This window comes from Acomys minous (genome assembly GCF_964271855.1).
Source record: "Acomys minous genome assembly, chromosome: 20".
Classification (NCBI taxonomy): Eukaryota; Metazoa; Chordata; class Mammalia; order Rodentia; family Muridae; genus Acomys; species Acomys minous.
The window spans coordinates 20,456,411-20,476,058 of NC_140502.1; the positions used below are offsets into that span (position 1 = coordinate 20,456,411).

The window sequence follows — 19,648 nt, forward strand, 5'->3', positions numbered from 1 at the left end:
AATATGAGAGAATTTTTAAAATCTAGTGTATTCTGCCAGGCAGTGGTGGTGCTTGTCTTTAATCCCAGCAGAGGCAGAGGCAGAGGCAGAGGCACAGGCACAGGCACAGGCACAGGCAGAGGCACAGGCAGGTGGATCAAGGCCAGTCTGGTCTACAGAGTGAGTTCCAAGACAGCCAGGGCTACACAGAGAAACCCTGTCTCAAGAAACAAAAACAAAATCTAGTGTGTCAATCTTTGGCCATTGGTAGATCTGTAGTGTGGCCAAGCCATTTGCAGTAAGACAACAAGGCTTTAATAAAATCTCTGAGTCAGGGAACAAATAGAAAGGATGGAAAAGCTGACTCCACTCTTAGGTATGTTTGAACTATGAGGGAGGGAACAGCCAGAGGCAGCTGGAAGGGTCCAGATTGAACCAAGCCATGACGGGAGGGTTAGGGTGAGAGAGCGCGTGGAAGAGAAGAAGAGGGAATGTCTCAATCAAGAAGGTAAATACAGCCAGGCAGTGGTGGCGCACGCCTTTAAGCCCAGCACTCGGGAAGCAAAGGCAGGAGGATCGCTGTGAGTTCGAGGCCAGCCTGGTCTACAAAGCGAGTCTAGGACAGCCAAGGCTACACAGAGAAACCATGTCTTGAAAAACGAAGAAGAAGAAGAAAAAGGTAAACACACATCGCATAGCAAAAGCTATATTTTATTATGCTGTGGGTCATCACACAAGGCTCACATTCTAAGCTCCCACATTCTGAGGTCCAAAGCTGATCTCTCCGAGGCTGCTCACATATCTTAGCTGAAGGTCAGGTCCAGTCTCTCACAGAAGTCTCTGATTTGAGGGTCAGGACCCTGGAGGAAGACTTTCCAGCTGCAGCGCAGATCAAGATGGCTTCTCTCCAGATGCACAGAGCATAGCGTTGCTCTTGGTCTCTGCTTATACATTGTCCAGTGGACATCAAGGGGCTTCTAGGACTGTGTCTGGTTTTCTTGAGTGAGTGACGTCACTGAGTTCTGGTTATCCGGTGCAGCCCTGGGTGTAGCACGTAGGGATCCTAACCAAGCTATTTTTACGTATCTAAAAGGCATCGTTTACTATGCTCATTACCTGGAGCGAAGACAGGATTCAGGATAGAGTGAACCAGAGAGTGTGTGGGAACCTCGGAGCTAAAATGGATGAGTTTATACAGAAAAGAGAAAGGTTGGGGGAAGGAGGGGGAACCCCAACCCCTGGGATGGAGAGGTTTAGGGTGGGTGGTTGGATGCTGAGAGAACTGGCCAACATTCACTTGGATATAGTAACAGGCACTTCAGTTACCCATTTGTCTCAGGTTTCTTTGAGACTTAACTCAACTATTAAATACAATAAATAAATAAATAAATCAGGTTTTAAAAAGATTACATTTATGAAATGGATGTGCTAGCTCATGCCCTTAATCCCAACGTTTGCGAAGCAAGGGCAGATGGTTCTCTGTGAGTTCCAGGCCAGCCAGAGTTATATAGTGAGTGGGGGGAGGGGAGATAGGGGGAATAGGGGGGAAATCACACTTATTTATTTGGTCCCGGGAATCCAGCTCGTGTGATCACGCTTGGCGGCAGAGCGACTTCATCAGCGGAGCCATCCGGTCGGCTCAACTAGAGCTCTTAGAACTGTAAAATGGGGACATCTCTAATCTCCCAGACTTGGCAGCCTCGAAGCCAGCTTCAATCTTGACTTAGAGGAAGATTTTCCCATTGGCCACACCCTGTCCAGCCCAGGACCGCTTGTTAGCTTCTCAAACACTGGACATACTGCGCAGCCGCGCTACAGTCCATCGCGTGTCCCCCATCCCCTCCAACTTGGCGCGGAGTCTCTTCCAGCGGCTGCGCGTGCCGCTGAGATTTCTGGGAATTGTAGTTCCACCCAGCTGGTACCACGCACTTCCTGGTTTAGCCGGCAGAGCAGCCATTTGTGTGTATGTTTGTGTGTGTGTGTGTGTGAGTGTGTGTGTATGTGTGTGTGTGTTTGTGTGTGTGTGTGTGAACGGGCGTCTGCTGTGGCCTGGCTTCGTGGAAGGACCTGGCGGATGCTCACTCGAGTGGAGGCCAGACCAGTGCCCGCTCGAGTCATGTCGGATGTGCTTCAGGATCGGGGCAGGAGGCGATGAGCCCAATTCCGTTGTGACGCTGAGCCGTGCGCGGCTGAGGCCCGGCTCGCGGACCGCCAGGTTGGTGAGAGCAGAGGGATGCTCCCAGTGCTCGGTGTGCGCATGCGCAGCGTCTAGGCGGGAAGCTGGACCTGGCGGTGTCAGTGAGTCGGGGTTCCCCTGCCTCCGTCCGGGCCTCTCAGTGAAGACCGAGCATCTATGACTGTGCGGTGCGCGCATGCGCGGATGATTGGGCGCTTGGTTGGGACCTCTTTGGGACCGAGGATGTCCGTAAGGATGGAAGACGGGGCACAGGCATAGTTACGGGGGAGATAATTGAAAGGCTCAAGGGGTGCACTAAGGCACCTTGCGTTTTTGTTTGTTTGTTTGTTTTATGAGAAGTTATCGCCCTGGAAAGACAACATGGCAGGGCCTCTGAGGTGACGGGCGTTCAGACCCACGTGATACAGTAGGGGGTCCCTTACTGGTTTGGAAGAAGGAGGGAGCTTCGAAACCACGTCGTTGCTGCGTTGTCCCTGCTTGCTGTCAGGCTGCTTCTTTATCCCTGTCTCCGGGGAGCAGCGAGTATTTCGTATTTCCTGGAGGCGACGTGTGACTTCGATGTCGGGAGAATGGGCCCCTTTAGTCTACTGAGTCCATTACAAGGGTGTGACACCTATAGCTCCTAATAAGTGAGAGTCCGCTGGCCTTAGGTCTGTACACAGAATCAGTAGCTCAGAGGGTCGGGAGCGACACTGGTGCGTGGGTGGGTGTGACCTGTGGCAGTTTCACGTCTGCGTTCTAAAGAACCGAGAAGCCCCCTCCTCCCGTGCCTGTTCAGTGGAGATCCTTCCAGTGTCCACGTTGTTTTTCCCAGAGAGGAACTATATCGACTGTTTCTGTACTCTTGGCCAAGTGTTGGTTTTGGGAGCGCCAACCAACATTCTGGAAAGGGTGGCTCTGGTACCCCCTGGCAATCCTGGGGGAGGGGGTATCCGTTTGTTGGAGATATATGTGGCTTCTGTTCCTAGATGAGGCTTTATGGCAGCCAACCAAAGAAATGGACACACTCCGCTTTAGTCTGGTGAGCTGGTGGGTTTATTTTTGGTCCTTCCAGAAGGATGGGTGAAGGAGCACCTATACACGCGAGCATGGGTGACTCAGCTACATCTCCGAAAAGCCCACGGGGGGATGATGACTCAGGAAAGTCGCATCTCTGGCAGTGCCTGCAAGACTCGGAGGCAGCTCAGCCGGGCAGGGCACCTCCTCCACAGCCTCTGCTAGGTAGCATTTCGGTTTAGATTTTTTAAAAAAATGGGTACACACGGAGAGCAAGCTAGGGTTCCCAGTTCTTTCCCCAGAATTGGCAGTGTTGCTTCAGGTTAGTCAGTCAAGCACCAGGTCGAGGGTGCCAGAGCGGAGCAGAAGATTCTAGGCAGAAGGCTCCTGTGCGTGCCAGGGTTAGTGGATCTTGACCTGAAACCTGGCACCCACGTAGAATAATACAAGGTTGTAAAGTGTTTGGAGGTGAGGAGAGTTTCCTGACAGGAGGAACCTGCACCTCAGAGGACTTCCCCACGCCAGCTGCCTTCTTATAGACAGCTGCCTGGGAGGAGGCGGATGCTGCAAGCATCTTTACAGAGTTGGCATTTGCTTCGCGCTCTTCTGCCTTGTAGCGAGAGACTGCCTACATTTATAAGAGGGTGGGGGGGAAGACAGGGAAGGGCCCAGGTCTCCTGGGAGCTGCTCCAGCCCGGCCGAGAGAGCCCCATAGAGAGCCAAGTGCTGAGGTCCCACGACTGGCTCTGGAGCTATATGCTCAGACTTAGGTAATGTGTTTTAACCGCAGCTCTGCAGCTGTGGCAGCTGTAACTTTGAGGCACCAGGGGATACAGATTCCTATAGGAACCCCAACAGGGGAAGAGGCCCCTCCCCCTGTTTCACCTCTAGCACTTCATAAACCAGGTCTGGTGGCCCAAGCCCAAAAACGCAGCACTTTGGAGGGCGAGGCAGGAGGATGGTGAATGTGAGGCCAGCCTAGACTACATGAGACCCTGACCAAAAAACAAACAGACAAACAAAAAACCAACAACAACAAAAAACAAACAAAAAAAAAGAAAGAAAAGAAAAGAAAGAAAAAAGAAAAGAAAAGAAAAGAAAAAAAGAACCCTAGGCTAGCAGGACAAGCAGGTCCTGAATGCAAATCCTGGGGTGGGAACCTGTTGGGATAAAGGTGTGTGCCACAGTGTCCGGCTAGAAACGGACTTTTGACATAGTGCTGGGTTCTTTGTGAATTTTGCCATAATCAAAACTAGTTGATGCCCAAGTACAGAGAAGACAAAGTCTCCCTGGGATTCAGGTACCCAGGAAGGGTGTTAGAGCAGGAATCTGGGCAGGTTGAGACCCAGGCTGGGACCTGTGGGTGGAGGGAGGTAGGTGGGGCCAGTTAGTGCTGGAGTTAGAATCAGGGGAGGGGTAGTGCGAAGGATGGGGGCTGGGGGCGTGGCTTAGTTGGTAGATGCTTGCCGGCATGCTCAGAAAGAACACTGGGTTCCATCCTCAGCACCGCATATGCCAACAAGGGGGTGGTGGTGGGCTTCAGTGCCTAGGGTGGGATCGGTCAGCTGCTGCCCTGCTTTCCGAGGTCGTGGCATCAGATGGGCACAAAGACAGCTAGCTGAGCGGTAGGATACAGGTTCCGCGCCTGGCAGAGGCCAGCATGTGCTGCTGTGCCTGCCAGAGGTCCCCAGTCCTTAGGCCCCCAAAGCCCTGCAGACTGGTGGAGGAATCATTTTAAGCTACAAATTCAGGGCCGGAGGGTTTGGGTAAGGATCCGAGACAGATTCCGGTTGGATGGTGGAGGGAGGGGGGGTCTGCCCTGTCCCCGGCTCTTTGGATAGGAAGGCAGGACTCTGGGATGCTTCCTGATGATGGGGCGGTGTATTTGGTAAAATCCGTTCCTGGAAGGCGGGAGTAGTGGGGGGGGGGCTGTGTCCTGAGCTTCATCTATTTGGTCAGTGGCTATGGTTCCCGGCCCTGGGAAGAGGTGCTGGCCTGAGGCACGCCCAGGCCAGTAAAAGTATGTAATCGTCAGGGGTTCTTTGTGTGCTGGGTGTTTGTGGGACTCCCACGACCCAGCGAAGGTCCCGATGGGGGCTGTACATTTTGGCACTGGGCGGAAGTCCACGTTTGAGGTGGACCCATGGGGCGATGGGAATGGAGGAATAATTGGAACTGCAAAGATCTGGCCTGGAGGAGGGGTCGATAATGCCCAGTTGAGGCATTAACTTCCAGAAGCTCAGTGGGCGTGGCGGGGGGGGGGGGGAGGAGGGGGACGCTGGAGGTCCGGGCTAGGCCGGGGCCGGGTTGTACAGGCTGCGCTTTGAGCTTCTTTTTGTGCAGCTCTTCGCCACGTCACACCAGAGGAGACCATGGAGCAGGAGGGCGGCGAATCTCTGGAGTCCCAGCAAGCTTGTGTGGAGGTGAGTCCAGCCGCCCTTCCCCGAGGAGCCTCCGCCCTTTCCTGCCTGGCCCTGAGCGTGGCAGCTCTCCTTTTGCAGTATTTGAAGGGACTTGGTCCCTCACGGGCGGCAGGCTTTTTAAAAAACGATGAACCGAGCTGGGCGTGGTGGCGCACGCCTTTAATCCCAGCACTCGGGAAGCAGAGGCAGGCGGATCGCTGTGAGTTCGAGGCCAGCCTGGTCTATAAAGCGAGTCCAGGACAGCCAAGGCTACACAGAGAGACCCTGTCTCAAAAAACAAACAAACAAAAAACGATGACCCAGCGCGCGCTTGTCCATGTGTACACGTGTGATCTGCAGGTGCATGTGCCTGTTCAAAGGCCGGAAGAAGGCACCAGGTGGTGTTCTTTTGAGAGTCGGCCGTTCTCTGAAACTAGGGATGCTGTAGAGCAGTTTCTTTCAGGTTGAAGTGTTCCCGAGACTGAAGAGAACACAGAGGCCCAATATTTCATTTGAACTTAAACATGCTACGCAATATAAATACCTTCGGTAAAACTATGCACAAGTCATATCCAATCCTTTAGGTGCCTCAGTTTGCGCCTCTGTGAAACAGTGTCTAAGATATCGTCGGGTGTGACATTCGCAACGTGACAATCACTTGCCTGTTAACACGTTACTGTTGAACCCTAGCCTAAATGTTGGACCCTGGGAGTCCAATTCGGTAAGGGGGTCGGGAGTCGCCATGAGAAACCACTCAAGTCACACCAGCTGAGAGATATAGGTAAAATTTATTACTGACACACCAGAAGTCCCAATTGTTGATGTGTCAGGGTCTCTTAGCACTCGGGAGGCAAAGGACCCTGAGTAGCTGTTACAGACTGCTTAAAAAGGCTAAAACCCACAAGCCAGGGGAGGACCTGACCTTTAAGCTGATTGGTTGGGCTGCTGCATCTGAGGTATGTGAGCAGGATGATTGGCTCGGGCCGGGTTAACTGGGGGTCAGAGAGCAGGCCGTGGGGGGCTTTCCCCATGGGGTGTTTTCCTAAAGCTGCAGGTGGTGTTTTGTTTTGCTGGTTTCTTGGAACTAGGGCAGGGGTCAAATGGCCCCAAGCTTGGCCATGTTTTTCAGGCTTTTCATTACCACCATAAGCAGAGCTTTTGAATCAGAATACACACACACACACACACACACACACACATAATTTATGTATTTATTTATGTATTTATTTATTTCTGGCTGATCACTAAGATCTCTCTAGGCTTCGGCCACTCAGTTTAGGAGGAACCAGTCTCTTAATTCTTAAGCCACTTGCAGTTAAAACAATTTACTAACGATTTTAAATGCCTTCTCGATGTTGTGGCAAGAAAAAAAAACTCATTCCGATAAAGGCCTAAAAATCTTAACCCTGAGAAGTTCTTAGTGCTGACTCACCGCCTAGATTCATGGCTGACCTTTTTGGCTGTCTCTGCTCTCCTTCTTTTTCCCACGCCTACGTCACCGTCACCTTCGAGTCCTCTGCCTTCTCCTTTGGGTGCCCATTTCCCAGGGATATGTTGAAATCCAGCTTCCTTGAGCGCTTCTTTGATCATATTTGCCTCCCACTGCTCCCTTGGCTCCTCTGAGATCCACCATCATAGCCCCCACTGCTTGTATCCTCTTTCTTTTTTTGACCATCCACCCACCCACCAGTTTGTGCTACCATATATATTTGACTAGGGAACCATCCGCTGGAACATTGTGAACCCACCGTAAGCGACACCTTTAAAGAAAACCGAGTTTCCTCCCCCTGGCGGACACACCCATCATCAGTAGTCCCTCAGGTGGGAAGAGGGGGTCGTGAGCACGCCATGCTGGAAATGTTGGCTGGCTTGGACCTCTTGCAGGCCTCCTTCCGGAGGCAACAGCTGCTGTGACTCGTGAGCGCAGCTCCCGTCTTGTCCGGAAGACGGGTAGTTTGTTCTCGCCCTCATTGACCTGTGGCTCTTAGAGTCTTTTCAGTCCTCTTCATCAATGGAGACCCGGGGCAGAAGAGGGTGTAATAGATATGTTTTATTTGTGCCTGAGCATTTTACAGACTAATTCTCTATGCCTTGATCAGTCGTGAGTGTCTGTGTGTCAACCTGTCGTCACTGTGCCAAAAAATAAAAATAAAAACAATCAGAAACCCAACACACCCTTCTTTGTTGAGGTTGGAGAGCTGTACTAATTAATCTATGGTGTAGAGATGTGGACTTAGAGGGTGGTTTGTTATGTGCATATTCAAGAAAGTGATAGTACTAGGTTCACCTCCAGGGCCTGTGGGCTCCTTTCAGGCACATTTACAGTACCACGCATGCATTTCCTCCTTGAGAATAGGCCTTAACTCCGGTAGAAAAGCAACTGGTTATCCCATAATATCCATGCCATTATTGTGCCCGTGGGCATATCTCAGTCAGTGTGGCTTCCTGTGTTCACAGCTGAGCAAACTGTTAGCCACACCGGCCCACATAAAACATAAAATACTGAGGAAGTTAGCCAGCAGGAAGAAACTTCCTGGTCAGTAACTTGATTTTTTTTTTTCATCCCCTGGGGAACAAAGCATGTGGTATCTTCAACAAGTTCCGGTGGGCAGTCAAGAGTTAATGGCAGCCAGCTGAGGTGGTGCACGCCTTTAGTCATAGCACTCGGAAGGCAGAGGCAGGCAGATCTTTGTGAGTGCGAGGCCAGCCTGGTCTACATAGCAAGTTCCAGAACAGCCAGGGCTGTTACACAGATAAACCCTGCCTTTAAACAACAAAAACAAACAAGAGCAGTGGCACTACCCTGTATCATTTTGGAGGCTTCCAGGACAGCCAACTGGAGGGAGGTTTATTATGGTAACCGATGACTTCCAGCATGTAACACTGATTAGATTTTATGTGTGTGTATAAATATCTGTGTATTTAGGAAGCTTATAAAAATTAGGTCGGCATAAGGCTCTTTTCAAATATTTTTGTGCTAATTATTCCCTCCCCAACTCCTCCACTTCTCTTTCCTACCCTCCCATTTATCTCTCCGTTTAATGTAGGCATAAGGTTATGGTATAATTCAAATGCTGATATCTGTACCCCCTCAATATCAGGTTACAAGCCTGGTTCTGAGAATCTCCCGCCTCAGTGTTACTGAGTAAACACTGCTCCCCAATTGTCCCCCGACGTGCCAATAAAGCAGCTTACAGCTCATTGCTGAGCAGGGGAAGGAATAGGGCGGGACTTCCTGCCAGCCAGGGGAGGATGAGTTAGAGGAGGAAGGAGGGGATTCTCAGAACAAAGACTGCAGCCAGATATGGGGGGAGGGGGGGTACAGAAATCAGCATCTGAGTCACACAATAACCGGATGCCTACATCTCCCCCTTGTAGTCTAATAAAAGAACACGTTTCTCGTCTTCCACTTTGGAATTAGGACCCTTAATTTAGCCCTCCTCCCTATCACTTCCTTTAAGAAAGACACAGTAGTACGACACAGGAGATATGAAGGGAAAGGGGGGTATGCTTCCTTTTTATTATTATTTTTTAAATTGTGAGATTATACACTATAACTATGTCATTTCCCCACTCGCTTTAGTCAAGCAATTATGAAAATTATTAGGTAAGATTTACATTTGTGTACTTGGCACCCTTGGATAAAGTGTTCTACTATCTATCAATTTCTATCATTCTAAACAGTTTAACTGTGAGACTACAACTGCATCAGAGACTTAAGAATGAATAAGTGTTGCCTAATATGTAGGAAGTGCTGGCAAGTAGCTTCCAAACGTATAGAAATGACAGATATATTAGGCTTCCTGGACAGTTACCCCAAATTCTTACATAACATTGGAGCATCATCTTCAACCTTCTGGCTGCGAATGTTTGACAGACTTTTCTGTGAAGCAGGAATTAAAAAGGACTTGCCTACCTTGTTCTTGCAAAGCTTGCCAGTCGACTTCCCAGTTTGGATAGTATTCGGTCTGTAATTGACGCAAGGACATTTTCTCACCCAGTGACTAGCTTGCCACCTATGACGCCCTTGACGCTTTTTGAAATAGAATTGGAGTGCTGCCAGGAGCAGACCTGGCTCACGGTCAAGAAGCCTTAACTAATAAAATATCTTTAAATGCCATATTTTATAGATCTCTGAGGTTTTTGAGGACCATCTTCTTATCTGAATTGTTTATTTCTAACTATTTTTATTTGCCAATCTAGAAAACATATTTTTGTAACTAACTAAACTACTATCTAACATGACCGTGAGTTTGATTGTCTGACTGCTAATAAGCATTTCGTAATCATCCTAAGCAGTTGGTAATAGAGGTTTTCAAAAGGACTAGAACTTAACATTGAGTTTTAAGAATCACGTAGGTACGATGTCTTAGCCCGTTGTCACATTAAACTAATGTAAGACTTTTTGGTCTTATTAATGCTCTTTGGTCTCAAAGTAGATTTAATAATCTCCCCTTTTGCTTATAATTCCTGTAACGAACACCTTTAAACAATAACAAACATCTATCACCCATAGAATGACCCTAAACTATCCGTCCTGTCTTGGAAATGGGGCATAGTCTTCTTAAATTGCTTACAGCTGATTTGGGCCATAGTTTTTCTTTTTGGGTGGCCCAAGAAAATTAACATATTATCCAGTCTTAAGAAAGATAGTTGTAACTTTTGCTGTCCGGTCTCTGCATGCTGAGGAAGTTCAGGGCTTAACTGAAGTCCTGACTGGGACAGTCTGTGATGCTGCACGATCCAGACAGTAGTTTTGAAATTGTCCCAGATGCAAGTTTTTGAGGAAACAATTATTGAGGCCATCTGTGAGCTAGGCTCAGCTGAGCTACATGCCCTGTCTGTTTTGGTGTCTGGTCCTCTTGTTCTGTAAAACATTAAACTCTCAAAGGTATTATACATTTTTGTGTTAATGTACGTATGGGCTGTGCACTGCACACAGTTCAGTTAAAGATGATTCTCTGTTCTCTGTTTGAGCAGGTAAGGAACAAAAATGTAATATAAATCTTTATGCCACTTAAAATAATGCCATTAAAATAATTTAGAATCCTGAGGATTTTGTAGCCAAAGATGTATTGGCCATGCGTAGCTGAAGACCTAGCTAAAGACATTTTCATGTCTCAGTCAGTCTCAGAGCAGTTCCCATGTGGAGGGATCAGCAAATTATGTTACCTGCCCTGTTTGGTCTTCTTGATTTCTTTCCTTCTGTCTGCAGCCAAGATCTCCAGGAGGGCTCCCCCTGTCAAATCAAATTTCCATCTAATTGAGCATTTGATAGAGGTTGGCCTGCAAGTGGCTGTGTTGCTAAGCGTGCCTTTAAACTCCTCGGTCCTCCTGCCTCCCAACTCCCTAAGGGGACAGCCGTTTACCACCACCATGTCTGGCTTAATTTTGAAGTTAACATGTCAGTCACTTCTGGCTTGGGTCATGCTAGAGTGAGCATTGCTTGCTTGCTGCAGAGTGGTGCAGGAATTTCGGCCTGCCTCAGGACAGGACAGGACAGAACAGGACAGGTGAGGTTTTTTGTTCCATGTGGTCCATGGCCTCACTCAGCCACCTTGAGCTGGTAAGCAGGGCCATCCTGAAGCACTCACAACTGTCTTGTGGTGTGTGTGTGGCCTCATCCGTTGGGAGGCCCCTTCTCTCCACAGATTACCTTGAGCTTATGTGGAGGGAGCAGAGCCTGGCAGTTGGCTGCGTTAAGAGCAGGTCAGGTCCTACTGACCCACTGTCGGGGTTTCCAGCCTTGCCTCTGCTCTCTGATGGCCTCCCTCCGTCTCATGTGTTTGGTTTCTCAGAACTTTGTTCTACCCCAAGAGATGATCATCGAAGTGGAGGGGGAAGATGCTGGGTCTCTGGACATCGTTCCCCAGGTGAGTTGGGCAAGGTCCATTCTCCACCTGGCGAGATGCGCACAGTAGAAGCAAATCGAAGGGAGCCGGGACTGGATTAAAGAGCGAGGGACCGAGAAGAAGAGTGGTGGGCTGAAGCGAAGTGGGTGAAGTCTGTGCTGTGCATTCGTGAGGGCTCAAGTGCGAGCCCACATGTCTGGAAGACTGGCCATTGAATGCTTATCATCCTAGCACTGGGGCGATAGAGACAGGAGGGTCCCAGAGGCTTGCTGGCAAGCCATTCTAGCTAATCTGGGGAGCTCCACGTTCAGTGTCAACTCAGGACTCACACACACACACACACACACACACACACACACATACACACACACACACAAGAGTGAGTGCCTCTTCTACAAAACTTGGTTATGTGAAAGATGCAAATTGGAAAGCTGCAAGGACACTGTAGGCGGAGGAGTTGGGATTTGAAAGGATTAGAGAGATCTGAGGCCTGGCATAGAGCTCAGGGGTGGTGTTTGTGAGCACGCACGAGGTCCATGGTTCAGTCCCCAGTACTGTAGAGTGGGGAAGGTTAGGATCAGTGTTCAACCTAGCTGGCAGGTGGTAGCTTGCATGTCTGAGTCCTGCTTTGGGCTAATAATTAAGAAGCCTTTGAGATTCTGGTGAAATTGATGGGCTTAAGAAAATGCACAGACGAAAGAAACAAAAAAAAAAAAAAAAAGGAAAATGCACAGATTGAAACATGCATATAGCTTCCTGTGGCTCAGCTCATGCGTCCTCCCCCATGGGCCACAGCTTGAGGTCCTCACCAGCACTCCTTTATGGATCAAGATGCTCATCCATTAGGTTAGAGGACAATTCCTTGGAGTCATTTTTCTCCTCCTCTCCTGTGAACCCCAAAGTTGTCAGACTTTAATGGCCATTCCCTGTTTCCTCTGATTCATCTCACCAGCACCAGTAACCATGTGGCCAGATTTGCCAGGAAGCTGCCAAGTCACCTAGCCTGGAGTCTGCAGAATGGCAGAAACCAGCAAGCTCTGCCCCAACAGGAGGGTCGATGATGGCCCAGTGATTAAGAGCACTGGCTGCTCTTCTGGAGAACCCAGGTTCAGTTCCTAACATGGCACCTCACACAAGAGCCAGTAACCACAATCCCAGGGGATCTGATACCCTTTTCCAGGCTCTGCAGGCAATGCCCATACATAGTGTACATAAATACATGCAGGCAACACATCCATTCACATAAAATAATACAATAAAAAAGATTTGTTTACATTATTTCATGTACATGAATGTTTTGTTTGCATGTATGTACACTACATGTGTGCCTGTTATATGGTGAGGTCAGAAGAGGATGTTGCGTCCTCTGGCACTGAAGTTACAGGCGTTTGAGGTACCATGTGGGTGCTAGGAATTGAACCCTGGTCCTCTGCAACAGTAGCAAATGCTCTTGACAGTTGAACCATCTCTCCAACAGCTCCTAAATAACTTGTAAAAGTCTGGGACTGTGGCTTACTGGTAGAGTGCTTGCCTAGCGTGTGTGAGGAGCTGGGTTCAGCCCCTACCCTGAGATAAAGAAACAAGTAAATACGATGAAGAGAACTCATATACTTCTTGTTTGATGTTCCTCTTGGAGGGATAAAAACTGGTCCAGTATCTGTGGCCCGGCGATGCTTTTGACCTTGGTTAGAATGCTTTGGATGCAGATGGCCATGGTTAGAGTCTCCTGTCCATGAGCATAGAAAAGAAAAACAACCAATGCTCGGCTAAGCAGGGGTGTGTGTACTGTTCTAGGAAAGCGCAGACATCAAGGTTGTGACTGTGGACCTTACTGAGGAGGAACAGAGCACTTGCAGCAATGCCCGGAGGACCCCAGAGAGAACTGTGATCCTGGAGAGCCACAGGGACCTGTGGGGTAAGTACTTAGCTGCTTCAGATGATTGCTGTCTCCCAATGCTTCTCCTTCCCTTTAAGAAGTGTGGGTCAAAAAAAAAAAGCCGGTGTGGTGGCGCATGCCTTTAATCTTAGCACTCAGGAGACAGAGGCAGGCAGATCTCTGTGAGTTCGAGGCCAGCCTGGTCTAAAAAGCGAGTTCGAGACAGCCAGGGCTACACAGAGAAACCCTGTCTTGAAAAGCCAAAACCAAACAAAAACAAAACAAAAAAGTCATGGGTCAGATTTATCTTTTACATTTGTTTTGTTTGTGCGCTCGGGGACCCACCATTGCACGTAGGTGAAGGTCAGAGGTCAACCTATAGCACTCTCTCCTTAGCCATACATCACAGGAGTCTTCCTCAGTGTTCCTGATGATAAAGTCCAGAGACTCTATCGTGGTGTGGTCAAACCTGAGCTTACCTGGCACTCCCGCATGTTAGTCCTTTCTGTAGCCTGTGGAAATGTTTGGAGGTGTCCTGTAGGTCACAGCGCCCTCCCTGCTATCCTCAGTGCACCTCCACTCATGTTTTCTTGAAGTGTTGGGACATTGAGGGCATCAGAGGCCATCAGACGCCCCCCCCCACCATGCCCCAGTATAGATGGTTGTGAGCCACCATGTGATTGCTGGGAATTGAACTCAGGACCTCTGGAAAAAATGACAGCGCTCTCACCTGCTGAGCCATCTCTCCAGCCCCCTCTTTTCATTTCTTAATCCATGCTATAGGTACACAGACACAGTCAAACCATTTTGTGTAGTTTCTTGTAGGCTTTATCCCACTGTTGTAGCTCTAATTTTTTTAGGGTCTAGAATGTACAGGATGCTGCTGAGGTTTGGAAGTGTACCCCACAGGCTCATGTGTTGAACGCTTGTTCTCCAGCAGGTGGCAGCATTTTAGAAGGTTCTAGAAAACAGAATGCAGGGTCTGGTTTGAAGAAAGGGGTGGTTCCCTGTGTGTGCCTTAGCAGGTTGTAGCTGCACTGGTCTGTAGACTCAATTTTCTTAACCAATATGTTTTATTACGAACTTATTAACTGAACGCACGTCACTTATAACCCGACTAACCAAAATAGGAAAAGAGGATTAAATAACACAAAACCGTAAGGATATCAGTTCCGAGGAACGATTCTCCTGGCGTAATCAGCAGGACTTTTTTCTGCTGGAACCTGGAGTAACCAGAACCCAGAATCTCAGCAGGAGCCAGAACCCCGAAACCTTCCCTGCGGTTCTCTCTAGGAGAGTCTCAAAGTGGAGCGATAAACAGCCAAAACTATCCCACATCTCCAAAGGCCCCGCCTCCAGTTCTGGGCTCCTTTATATATCTCCTCCCAGAGTCTGCTCACGGGATCTTTTCAGCTGACAACAATCAAGCTCCCGCACGAGGTGGTCGGTCTTCTAGTGGATTAACCTCACCTGTTCTCTCACAAGACCGTTCCCCACCCCACAGTTGGGAAACAGGTTTATCCCTCCTTCACTGGTCTCTCCATCGTTCTCGGATGGGTTGCCCCCTCTCCATACATTCTTCCTGTCATGATGTTCCACACAAGCCCCTGAGGCTAAGTGACTACAGACAGGGTCTTATGACCCATATGCCAGAGTCAGTCCTTCCTTGTGTAGGCACTGGGTCACAGTGGTGATAAAAGTGATTAATACCAATGACCTGTACTATCTTCCAGACTTGCCAGCTGTACATGGACCAGAAGAAACGACCTCAAAGCAGGCGGTCTGCGATGAGGAGCCGTCCCGTGGAGTGAAGATCAAGAGCTTGGCAAGAGACGATCCTTGGCTGTCCTCATGTGGAGGAGTGAGTGACAGTAATGAGCAGCTGGACACACGGGAGGTGAAGGAAGAGGAAGTGGCCTTTCCCCAAGGGGGAGCTGGTGCTCCCGAGGCAGGCTGCAGGAGTGATGAACTTGGCAGGGCTTGCCTGAGTACCAGCCGCCTTTCGTTCCCCATGATACCGCTCAGAAACCATTTGCATAAGCAGGCATCCCATGTTAAAAAGTCACATGGCGATGCTGTTGCAAACAGTTGTCAGAAGGGTAGCGATAATGCGAATCCCCGTGACGATGACAAAGGTGGAAAAGTCCCTCAGAGCTTTCATCTCACTCAGTTTCTAAGAACCCCAAAAGGAGATAATAAATCCCATGAATTTAACAGCCGTGTTCAGCCTTTTGGCCGTGGTATGCCCCTGAGTCTACATGAAAAAGGTCGTTTAGAAGGTAAAACCTTTGGCTTTAAAGGGCACGGGCAAGTTTTGAACCACAACACAGTCCTCGGTGAACAACAGAAGCTTCTCGTTAAAGACGGCCAGTATAAATGTAGCAAGAGAGCCCCAAGTCCGTCGCTTCCTCAAGACGCGAGAAACTATTCCGAGGAGAAACGTTTCGAATGTAAGTACTGCGGCAAGTCCTTCAGCTGGAGTTCCCACCTCATCGCCCACCAGCGGACTCACACCGGGGAAAAGCCCTACAAATGCAACCTGTGTGGCAAGTTCTTCACCCGGAGCTCGCACGTGGTTTCTCACCAGAGAATCCATACCGGAGAGAAACCGTACAGATGCAATCTGTGCGGGAAATCTTTCACGCAAAGGTACGTCCTCGTCGTGCACCAAAGAACTCACACGGGCGAGCGGCCTTACGAGTGCAACCAGTGCGGGAAGTCGTTCAGGCAGAGCTACAAGCTCATCGCGCATCAAAGGACCCACACGGGGGAGAAGCCGTACGAGTGCACCCAGTGCGGGAAGTCCTTCATCCAGAGCTACAAGCTCATCGCGCATCAGAAGATTCACTCCGGGGAGAAGCCTTACGAGTGCGGTCACTGCGGGAAGTCCTTCAGCCAAAGCTACAAGCTCGCCGCCCATCAGAGGACGCACACGGGGGAGAAGCCGTTCGAGTGTAACTACTGTGGGAAGTCGTTCAGCTGGAGCTCGCAGCTGGTGTCGCACCAGAGGACACACACAGGCGAGAAGCCGTACGAGTGCGGCGACTGCGGGAAGTCCTTCAACCGCAGCTCCCACCTCGTCATGCACCAGAGGACGCACACCGGCGAGAAGCCGTACCAGTGCAAGCAGTGCGGCAAGTCCTTCAGTCAGAGCTACGTCCTCGTGGTCCATCAGCGGACGCACACCGGGGAGAAGCCCTACGAGTGCGGCCAGTGCGGCAAGACGTTCCGCCAGAGCTCCTGCTTTACCCAGCACCAGAGGACCCACACCGGGGAGAAGCCCTACGAGTGCAACCAGTGCGGGAAAACCTTCAGCCTGAGCGCCCGGCTCATCGTCCACCAGCGAACTCACACTGGGGAGAAACCCTACAAATGCAGCCAGTGCGGCAAGGCCTTCATTAGCAGTTCCAAGCGCAGCAGGCACCAGGCTACGCACAGCGAGGACTCCTGTAAGTCCTGACTAGTCGAGAGTCCGAGCTGGACTTTAATCCCCGTCAGTGCAATCCCTTTTAAGAGGTGTGTCTGAGGGGTTGCGTTTGGCAGGAAGTTAAGAGTGTGAGAAGGATTCCACACAGATCCTTTCATTACCCCTGCGTCGCTGGTAGGAAGGAGTAAGGCCTTTAGTTGGACAGATGAAGATTAGGAGGTTTCCCCCTCCACTCCCCTCCCCAGAAGAAAAGCCATTACACACTGACTGAGATGTTTTCTCGCATAGCTCTGTGCAGGCCTTGTTCCTAAACTGGTCTCAGAAGGCCACCTATGGACTGGCAGAAGTTGCTTCCCAAAGCATTCTGTATATACAGAGAAGGCAGAAGCTAGACCCAGAAAAACTGAAGTTAGAGCAAATACTGCGAACTTATGGGCTGGAGAGATGGCTCAGTGGTTAAGAGCGCCGCCTGCTCTTCCGGAGGTCCTGAGTTCAATTCCCAGCAACCACATGGTGGCTCACAACCATCTACAATATGATACGAGTCTTCTGCAGATGAAGCACTTATAGACAATAAAGAAAATAAATAAATCTTTAAAAATAAATACTGCGAACTTAGTTCTCTCGTTTGTGAGCCTTGCCTCTCTGTAATAAAGCGGACCCTCTCTAAGTTTAGCTCAGGGGGGTGGGGGGCGTGTGTTCTGAAATACCCTGACTCAGGAAGGTAATCGTTGGCCACCTGCTCTGCTCTCCTGCTTCCTGGCTCCTTTCCCTTCCTGCCACTAGCTGGCCGAGCACTGGCCTCCCACCTCACCTCCCCACCCAGAATCGTCATGCCTCCTCACTTGAGGCAGAGCAACCATTCAGTCCATCTTTTATGCAGCCTTAACCAGCCAGACAATGGTCACCCACTTTGCAGTGCCCTCCTGCTCTTGGCAGAGACTGCTTTTCTTTTCTTTCTTTTTTTTGTTTTGTTTTGTTTTTTTGTTTTTTTGTCTTTTTGTTTTTCAAGACGGGGTTTCTTTGTGTATCCCTGGCTGTCCTGGACTCACTTTGTAGACCAGGCTGGCCTCAAACTCACAGCGATCCGCCTGCCTCCCGAGCGCTGGGATTAAAGGCGTGCGCCACCACACCTGGCAGAACTGCTTTCCTATCTCAAAGCTCTGTTTGCTCTTCTGGTGCCCTCACTAGTCATTTCCTTGAAGCCCAGGGACAGCAAAGGATGCACTGCCTCAGAGTGACCGGTGGCCATTGAGTTTTCAGGGCCCTGGTCCTCTCAGCTCCCCCGAGCCAAGGAATTGTTTCTGTTGTCCTCCTAGCTCCCTGTAGCGTTGCCGTGGATGCTGACCATGAGTTGCATGTTGCAGGAAATCCACAGGCACAGCGTGGAGGTTAACTCCTCGAACCCATCACCAGTGAGGCTCAATCAAGTGGACTGTGAGTTCAAGGGCAGCCAGGGCTGCCTAGCGAGACTGTCTCAAAAGGAAAGACAAACTTGCCCAACGTGTACTCCTTCAAACACTGTAAACATGGGATTTTCCCTGAAGAAAGCACGCACTTAGCCCTGAGTCTCTGAGGACCTGAGTCTGAGAGCGATGGCCTATCTATCCCGGGCGGACCTCGTGAGCTGCTGACGGCTGGATGTGCTGTGGTGACTCAAGGCGACGGCCCTCGGGACTTACGTTGGAAAATAAAAATTCGACCGCGTCAATCGGCACCACCTCCCTGGTTGGTAGTTTGTTAATATGTTTTGTACACTCCTGTTGCAAGACTTTCTGCAGCTGAGATAAATGACCAATATAAAGTGAGACACGTGATGAGAGGACAGAGAATCTCCCCGGCACCTCCTTGATAAAATGATTGTGTATGGCTTTAAGCCGAGAATGGATAATGGGTCTATTTATTCGATGCCGATGTTTAATGTTGTTATCCTTTGGGGGATGCATGTTGTGCTGTAACAGATGGTGCGAGGAATAAAAACTTACCAGAAGCAAAAAGAAACAGATCTCCCCACTTGACTGAGCTCAGGGGCTTCCACTAAACTCAGCCTGAGCAAGTCACTCCTCGGGGCTTAGGTTTCTATGAGGCGCCGAAACTCCGATCTGCCTGCCTCTGCCTCCCAAGTGCTAGGATTAAAGGTGCGTGCTATCATCATACCTTGTTTTTGTTTTAAGATGTCTTTACTCTCTGTGTATACACGTTTTGCTCACAGGTGTGTCTTTGCATCATGCGTATACCCGGGTACCCATCGCATAACCTGGAACTGCCATTACAGATGGGTGGGGGGCTGGGACTCGAACCCAGATCTTCTGCAAGAACAAGCATGCCTAATTGTTGAGCCATGCCTTCAGCCCCACTGGAAAGAAACTGTTGCACAAAAGCTGGTAAAGCTGATGGTGTCTGTGTAGCCCTAGAGAATTCCTCTATTGGAGCACTGGACTCCAAAGCCCTTTTGGCTTTGTCTTTCCTGTCTGCTTTCCTGTAGAATCTTCACAGCCTCTCAGGCTTCCGGTTCCCCAACCCACCCACCCCACTCCCTGCCGCCCCCTTCCTGCTCCGGTGCTCTGGACACCTGGCCTGTGGTGCAGAGCATGTCGGCAATCGTGGGAAGCACTGGTTCTCGGTTACCAGGTGTTTCCCCTTCACCACTTTTTGCTTTCCAAATTCCTCAACCTCTACCTACAAATTCTCTAGTTTACAGCCAACGCTGCAGTCCTTTCCAGAACGATAGAATTTACTGACTCTTCTGGTTTTTGTATCTTATGGGTCTTCCATCTTTTTTTCTTTTTCTTTCTTTTTGATTTTTCCAGACAAGGGTCTCTCTGTGTAGCCTTGGCTGTCCTGGACTCACTTTGTAGATCAGGCTGGCCTCGAACTCACAGTGATCCACCTGCCTCTGCTTCCCGAGTGCTTTCTTCC

General features: G+C 49.8%; 1 protein-coding gene across 3 annotated transcripts; it reads left to right on the forward strand.

Moving 5' to 3' along the window:
• The first annotated feature begins 1,877 nt into the window (after positions 1–1,877).
• Positions 1,878–18,883, forward strand: ZNF180 (zinc finger protein 180). 3 transcript variants are annotated; one of them, XM_084770137.1, is made up of 5 exons: positions 1,879–2,194; positions 5,516–5,595; positions 11,373–11,447; positions 13,221–13,341; positions 15,036–18,883. In XM_084770137.1, the coding sequence occupies exons 2-5, from the start codon at positions 5,545–5,547 to the stop codon at positions 16,760–16,762; spliced, it is 1,974 nt and encodes a 657-aa protein (XP_084626263.1). In that variant the 5' UTR covers positions 1,879–2,194; positions 5,516–5,544; the 3' UTR covers positions 16,763–18,883. The 3 variants fall into 3 exon arrangements, with proteins under 3 accessions (XP_084626265.1, XP_084626264.1, XP_084626263.1); XM_084770139.1 differs by lacking the exon at positions 11,373–11,447 and having other exon boundaries at positions 1,878–2,194; XM_084770138.1 differs by lacking the exon at positions 5,516–5,595 and having other exon boundaries at positions 1,878–2,194.
• The last annotated feature ends 765 nt before the right edge of the window (positions 18,884–19,648 follow it).